The sequence below is a fragment of the Geospiza fortis genome, unplaced genomic scaffold (assembly GCF_000277835.1).
Source record: "Geospiza fortis unplaced genomic scaffold, GeoFor_1.0 scaffold66, whole genome shotgun sequence".
Classification (NCBI taxonomy): Eukaryota; Metazoa; Chordata; class Aves; order Passeriformes; family Thraupidae; genus Geospiza; species Geospiza fortis.
In genome coordinates, this window is record NW_005054312.1 from 4,705,686 (window position 1) to 4,713,698 (window position 8,013).

The 8,013-nt window shown below is 42.2% G+C and overlaps 1 protein-coding gene across 2 annotated transcripts in view; it reads right to left on the minus strand.

The window, feature by feature from the left end:
- The window catches only part of LOC102040365 (1-aminocyclopropane-1-carboxylate synthase-like protein 1), a 15,138-nt gene extending 7,144 nt beyond the window's left edge, over positions 1-7,994 (minus strand). For both annotated transcript variants that reach the window (XM_031055843.1, XM_031055842.1), the window contains exons 1-5: positions 7,361-7,994; positions 5,686-6,299; positions 4,147-4,206; positions 1,538-1,608; positions 932-1,001 (exon numbers count right to left, since the gene is read on the minus strand). In XM_031055843.1, coding sequence (XP_030911703.1) covers positions 932-1,001; positions 1,538-1,608; positions 4,147-4,206; positions 5,686-6,299; positions 7,361-7,787 — 1,242 coding nt within the window. In that variant the 5' untranslated portion in view covers positions 7,788-7,994. The remainder of the gene's footprint in view (positions 1-931; positions 1,002-1,537; positions 1,609-4,146; positions 4,207-5,685; positions 6,300-7,360) is intronic.
- Between the last annotated feature and the right edge of the window lie 19 nt (positions 7,995-8,013).

The window sequence follows — 8,013 nt, forward strand, 5'->3', positions numbered from 1 at the left end:
TTTCATAGACACTTTGTTCTAGTGCCATTTTTCATTCTAACAAGCAATTTAGAAAAAAGAATAGGATTAAAGTAGGGAAAAAACTGGGGAGCAGTTCTGAGATGCTAGTAAATCCAAATACTTTTCAACAGTTAATGTGTCATCATTTCTTCATGGTAGCAGCAGTTCTGACCTCCTGCCAAATTTGTGCAAAAGTGGAAACTACTGTCTCAGACAAATGCTCACAGGTACCATGAGTTTCATTCCAAGTATCAGGAAGAATCTGGTGCCTTGAAGAGGCAGCGATCAGCGAGTTGATCAGTGGTAACCTCAGCTCACATGAAGCGTGGGGTTGTGTTGAATTACTGTAGCCAGAAAAGCAATGGCTGCACCAGCTCCTGCTGCCTTCAGCACTCAGCAGAGACAGGAGCTCCAGGCCTCCACAGGCCCCTTGTCCAGGCTGTACCTCTCACAAGTCAGCAAGTCCTGCAGAGATTCAGGTCCTGATGTCTTTCTAGCAGCACTGCCACAAATTTTACAGGCTAAAACTAACTCTTGGTTCAATTACAAATCCCTCTCTTGAGGTGTAACAGAGGAGTGCGATGACATGGTACTCAACTGAAACAGTGGCCACTCTTTGTCAAGGCTGAGGGATACAGGCAGAGTAGGTCCCCGAGCTAAATAGGAAAATCAAAATGCAAAGCCCCATTGAGAGTACAGGCAGGAGGAGTTGGCACACAGAAGTGAAACATGAGGCAAATATACAGTAGGCCAGAAGTGTTCTGGTGGAAGTGTGCATCAAAAGCTACTGAAATGAAGAATCAATCTCATTTACATGATAACAGCTTGCATTCTTACCAAATCATTTGTTTAAAAAAAACAGAATTTGAAACTTTTTCCCAACAAATGGCAATACATTAGAACAGACACCAATGGACACTGGGTTACCTACATTCTCTGCTTTGAGAGGTGCAGGGGCCTTGCAGTAATAGGTCAGAAATCGAGCCACTTCTTCCCGTAAACTGAAAAATACACGAAAGCAAATACTGATTCAAATATTCTCCAAGAGGCTTCCAAACCAGGTTCACATCTTAGGAAAGTCAAGTCAGGGACAGTACAGTCTGGTGAAAATAGCTAGAAAACAGGATAGCTCTGGTCCATGGAACAGACATGATATTTAAACCCCACAGAGGTGCTGCAGATAATGTCTATAATGGTGCACACATTTCTGATGAGCTTTAATCTGGCACAGAAAAGAAGGATTAACAACCCCAAGTGTTCACTATGTTTCAAAGAATTGTTTGGAGTTACTGAATTTGTTAATGTATCCAAGTGCTTTTAAAACTCTGCTTTAGAAAATTTGCATCCTCTCTCACATAAAAAGATTTTTAACTGGATGAGCTGGTAGGCCAGCTAATGTAAAGTTTTGCAAAGAAAAAGATGATTTAAGTGACCTAGAAACATTTTAACTAGAGAATGTAGCAGAAGAGGTTTGTATTCATCCATTCTGTTTATTAAACAAGCAGTCAAAAAGAGAAGTGTTACAGAAAAGACTTACAACAGATGTCCTTTCCAGTCCGGATACTGAAGCAGTGAAGGGTCCATCAGATTCATATCAGCCTGTGTCAGCTGGGAAAAATGAGAAGAATCATTAAAAGCCTAGTTACTGATAAGGGAAATATGGAGATAGACAGGATCCTTGCACAGGCACACATCTGCACAGACACTTGTGCACTTTCAACAGTGTAAAACTGGATTGGGAAAGCTACTGACCATCAAAATTTATGCAGCTTGGAGAAGCAAGGACCAGCAAACTGATCTGTGATACCTTCAGGTTGTATGAACTACAGATTTCTGCTAAGTTACTGCAGCCAAAACTTGTCTGCACAGAAATCTACAAAAAGGGTGCAGAACAAGCAACATAGGATGCCCATAACCAAGGCGTCTCCAAAAGACTTTCTCAGCAAATGAAGCAAACCCAAGAGTGTTTTGCCCAAGCTTTGAGGACAACAGCTTTTGGCTGGAAAAATAAGTGCCAGTTGTGAAAGCTCAGGTCCAGACTGTCAGAAAGAGTTAAAAAGGAATTTGAATTGGAGTCAGATATGCATTTTCCTTACTTAACTTTCAATCTATTGATTTTTTTAATGAATTACAGCTCTCATTTATGTCTCAGTTCAAAGTTATGGCAGATTCTTCAGATTTATTTTTCTGATCAGTTTGGTAAATGTTGAAGTGTAACAGGAGCTTTCAAAACACACGAGAAGATTGAAATTATCTTCCCAATAATTATTCCACAGGGCAGGCACTTTGTTCCTTATAAGAATTTCATTCTGATCCCAAAGACGGACTGACCTGAACTGTGGAGGTCCTTTTTAATATCTATAATTAGATAAAGTGTGCACACTGCTTTTACCTAAATATTTTCAAGGTTTTAAGTATCAGAGTTTCACATAATCCAGTTCTGTGAAGTTGTAAGGGAAAGCACAGCATTGATACATGCCCCTTCCAAATATTTAATGGCAACCAAATCTGTGAGTTAATACTAAAAAAAGTAAAGGTGGAGGTGACACAAGTAGGCGATAGTGCAAAGGTGGAGGGAAATTCTACATGGAGTGTGAAAGTTTCACACTTGATAACAAAACCGTAACATTTTCTAGAGACGTTTTACTAACTGGTGCCAAGCTCTGGAGTTTAAAGACAATGTCCTTATCCCATGCAGAATTACAACCTAATAGTATAGGATAAAAGTTCCTTCATTCTGCTGTAGATGTTCTTGGAGTCTATGTAGCTCCAAGCACTGTGCCTCCTTACATCTCTCTCCTAAACTTATCTAGACAATGAAACACCAAACATACCAGCAGACTCGGCCAAAAATGACTCTGAATTAATAAGAGGAGAACCCATAAAAGTAATGTGTTAAGTGTTCTCTAATTTAAGGGTCAGAAGTTGAAAACAGAAACTGGATACATTATTCAGTGGCAGCAGTAAGTATTTTTAATTCCAAATAGCAAAAAAAATATTTGCCTGCAATCCCAGCTGATGATGCATCAGCTTCAGTGAATCCATACTGTTACTCAAGGCTGCAAGGACTGAGAAGCTGACAACAACATCTTTGTTCTGCTTGTTGCCAGAAGCATGAATACTGTACCTGACAAATTCTCAACCCACTTTCATAGAAGGGCTAATTAAGATGCAGCTGACTACTGTCTCCCTCTGCACTACTTACTGCAGACATGGTGTTAGTTTAAAAGGGAAGGGACAGTGAAGGAAGGAAGGCACCACCTACACAGCCTAGAAGACACCTTTCCTTGCAGGCAGCAGCTCTGCCTTACCTGTTCTTTTAGCTGGAAGGAGGAGTGGTGGGGTAGCATCCCCCGAGCCAGTGGAGTACCAGGCAGAAATAAAACAGGGAACACTTTGAGGGTGGGAAGTGGTGGAATAGGAGAAACCATGAACTTCAAACTGCAGAGACTGTCCAACTGCCCAGCCCTGAGGCACCTTCCCTCCCCACACACAACCACAGGTAGGAAAAGTGCTACCTGTCCACCTCAAAGGCTGCTTGCCACGGGCAGTGATTTTAATGGAAATCTAGAAGCATTCCTCTGCGGTATAGTTCTCTTGTTTCCTTTTGACTTTTTCTGCTTTTTCAGTTCTGCTATGTGTTGCACTTCTCTGCTTGGTGCAAAGCCAGCAGGTAGCAGCTGACCCACTCTGATTTTGAGAGATTTCACTGCTGCCACACTTGCACATTTCAGGTGAGTTCAGAACCAGGTGTCCAAGTTGTGTGACTTTATAATGGACAGGTGTAAAGATATTCAAAATTAAATAGATTTCAAAAGTAATTTCCAAATATACATATTAAATAATCTACTCTGAGCAAGGGAAAACAAAATTCATCTTATTTTCATCTAGTTTTCTGAAATAAGTACATCCCCAGAGGGAAACCCATCATGAAGAGGAAAACACCCATGTTCCCATCTTCCTGGAAAAATAAAATAAATAAATGTACAAGTAGTTGTATTCAAAAGTGACTTCCAACAAATTTAAAATCCACAATGAAAAACTTCACCAGAGAAACCTAAGTAACAGCAGTAACTCCAGGAAAGTGCAAGCTTTGAAGAGGGACTGCACAGCAAATTCAGTGTTTTATTTTGGAATAGAACTTACCCGCTTGGACATCAGGTCAAAGCAGAGCTTGTTCTCACTGGTGCCAAAGTTTATTATACCCTAGAAAAAGAAACAGTATTGTTTATAGACATATAAAACATGTGAGTACATCACCTTAGCTATCACTTCACTAAATTGCCTCCAAAAAGCTTACCAAGGAAAAGTCAAAACACAGTTCACATAAACTTCACCATATAAAACTCAAGACATGCATCTACGTGTGTAAATTTCCATATATATCCCAAGCACTTGGCTTCTTAGTCAATAATAACAAACTGTCGGTAAATGAACATGTACTAATAGTTTATACTTCTTTACAGAATATGTTTAACTTAATCTTGAATTCATTCACTATTATATGTAACTAAAAAAAGAAATCCCAAAAGAACTCTGAAAAAACAAGGTTAACACTTCAACAGCAGTTTTAAACAAGGTTTTGGATATGTTTCTTTATCTTAAAAGCATTTGTTTATTCCACTCTACTGATTTGCTCAAAAACCACATAAACATGTAGTCATGATAAGTACTTAAAATCCTGAATTTTTCCCTCTGGAGAGATGACCCTACAGTTCCAGGTTTATGATTTGGCCACATATAATATGGCATTAGATCTTGAAGAGTTCAAATCTACTAGTACATTCTCATTATTAGAAGAGTTTGGGTAAACAAAATTTTAAAATGTGAAAGAAAATTGAAACAACTATACACTTCTGATGTTATTAAAGTACAAGTATAATTTTAGGTATTTGTTTAAAAAGCCTATCTCCTACATAGACAACAGTTTGTAGAAGCAGAACCCTGTACCTCATAATACACTTTGTAATAAAAACTTTGTGTTTCTAGCTGAACAATCTAGTTTTCACCCCCACAACACAGGGCAACTAAGGTCAAGGCTAGTAATAGAATATTTTTAAAGTTTCAAGTAGTTAGTTCAGTATGCGAATGAAGGATCTAATTAAAAGTAATCCACATATAAATTATTTACATTTACTATATTTGTTACTCAGTAATAGTTTGCCATGAACTATTAACACAGCCTTTGTGCCACAAGAGGGCTATGACGAGCTACTTAAAACCGAGGAGCTGAGTGTAAATGGGCAGAAAAAGTGCTGAGTGTTATTAACAGTAATTAAAAAAAAAAGACTGCTACTTAGTAGTTCTACTTCCTGCACCCATCACCTGCAATAATCAGACATAATCAGATAATCAGAGACAGTCCTCAGTGGGCAATAGAGGTCATGAGGTGGAAGGAGGAACATGAGCTCTGTTCCTGCAGATTGCTTACATCTTTCAAGGTCTGCTACTGCTATTACTACCCTGATTAAAAAATCAGAATGTGCAAACCTGAGCTGAACACAGCATTCATCCTTGGTATCTAGATGATCCACAAAGCTACTTTTAATTTCTTTTCCTCAAACAAGCAGTTTTATTCACCTTGTATTACTGAGATCAAAAAACCCGCACATCTGCCAGCAAATTTCTAAGAAACGTTGTTTCCTAACAAGGAAGCCAGGAAAACACTTTGAGGTTCTTACTTACATTGGGGTTCTTGTCTTCATCATACTTGTCAGCATGATAGGCATTGTACCCTTCCTCAGTGGAGCCCTGAAAAGCGCTGGCAAAGTTGCCACGAGCAGAGAGGTAAGGGCTTCTCTGGAAGCCACTAGGGTTACAGAAGCTGTGCATGTCAACCCTCCTCTTGGCAAGCGACTGAAGCCTCATCTCTTGCAGGTTGCTCCCTCTTCCTCCCATTCCCTCAATTTCGGACAGTGCCTGGCTGAAGTCCAAACCCTGAGGCATGGCAACAGAGGAGGAGGAGCCACTATGGCTCTGCTTTAAGATGCTGAGCATTTGAGCAAAGACATTGAACATGCGAAACTCATGTTCCCTCTCCAGTTCAAAGCGGCGCTGCTCCAGCTGCATCCGGCGCTCCTCCACGTCCAGATCTCGCTGAAAGCGGCGTTCTTCCATCTGCAGAAAGCGCTCCTCCATGGCCCGCTGGGACGTCAGAGTCTTCAGCAGCAGATCATCCAGTGGGTCCCTCATGCGCTGCCCTTTCCGCTTCTTTCTCAGCCGATGCAAGGCAGAGAAGCCAGGCCGGGAAACAACATTCTGGATCCGTGGTGAGTTTGCCATGTTTGGCTCACTGAAACCTGTGAATACACAAAAGCAACGAAGAAAAAGTGCAGCAAGCAAAGCGGCATGGGCACGCCCTGCTTCCTTCTCCTGCCTGTAGTAAGAACAACCTTTTATCTACCATAGAGTTTATAGAAAAAACAAAGTAAACCTGTCAGGTACATCCTGAGGTTTGCAAACAGTTTTTGTTTTTAACATCACACACTGGGCACACCATGATGCTGCCAGCCCCATACATGGTCTCTGTATTAACCTGAATAATCATCAGTTCCCTCCACTAGGCTAGCACCACAGCCAAGAGGACACACCATTTCTTCCTGACCTCAGACATTAACTTCACACTTGTTATCATCTCTTCTTCTCCAACAATTCATGGTCTTCCACCAGCCTGTCCTAGACTGGTTTGAAATCTCCAGGATTCCCAGACTGTACCCTTCCTGGTAGCTAAGCAATGCCAGCCACATTTTCAGTGCAGGAATCTCATCTCCTGTAAACAAACACTGTTTCTGCTAGTGACTTTCACAAATATCTTCTGTGCAAGTACCACCAAATAGCTTAGGAAGTCAGGCAATGATTATTCCCAAGTATTCTCCACTGTTGAGTGGGCTAAAATATAAGATCTGGAACATATTTCAAAACAATGCAAGGACAGTTTACAGTGCAACCATGGCAGAAGAGCGTGTCATGATACAATTCAGCATGAGGACAGCAGACAGCTCTGGTTATGTTCAAGTGATACCAAATAAGCATGCAAATGGGTTTTTTACTGTCAGCATTATATACAGAAATCTAACTAGCCCAACTTATGGAGCTCTTTAGATTTCATACACAGTATTTCACCTAGCTCAGTAATTCTAGATTATATTTACCTGCAGTGAGATACCTGCATTTTGGGAATGGCCAAAACACCGTAAATTCAAATATCAGCTTTCTACTTTGAAGCTTTCTGGGATGTGGAAAAACAAGGATCCAAATGTCATTGAGAAAACCAGGTGTCTATCTCTGCACCAGAAATAATCTTCTCTTTCTGGGAAAGTGGGCAGGAACCTTATGCTGGAATGTAAAAGGCTATCCCTACCTGAAGGTGAAACACTGGTTTCAATGGGAATCTCCACCCTGGAGATGGGAGAGTCGTTTTGGGCCCTCTCCAAGAAGGCTCTCTCCATCTCCTGTTCTTCAGGGGAGCCCTGCTGGTAAGGCATGGCTTGTGGGGGCTCTGGGGTCAAGCTGTGATCATCAGAGTTCACCTCCTCACATTTGATTTCCATCAGCTCAGGGTGCTGGGAGTGTCCAAAGGGCAAGGCGGAGGAGGTGAACTGGTGGTGGTAGCTCTCCACCATGCTGCCCTGCAGCACCTGCTGAGCCATCATGCTGCCGCTCAGGGAGCCATAGGCCAGGGCCGGCCGGCTGGTCAGCACCCGGTCCATCACCTCGTAGAACTTCCACGTCCGCCCGCCCCGCGGGGCCTTGCTATTGTCCTTGATCCGCCGGTACTCCAGCTTCATCTTCTTGATCTTCTCCCGGCACTGGTCTCCCGTCCGGTGGATGCCCTTCTCCCGCAGCACCTCGGCGATGCGGTTGAAGACGTGCTGGTTGCGCAAGCAGCTCTCCAGCTCTATCTGCACCGACTCGTCGGCCCAGAGCTGCAGCAGCTCCACCACCTCGGGGTCCGACCAGTTACTGCCGCGCTCGTACTTCTTCCCACGAAAATCCATCGCTCCCGGGGCGCCG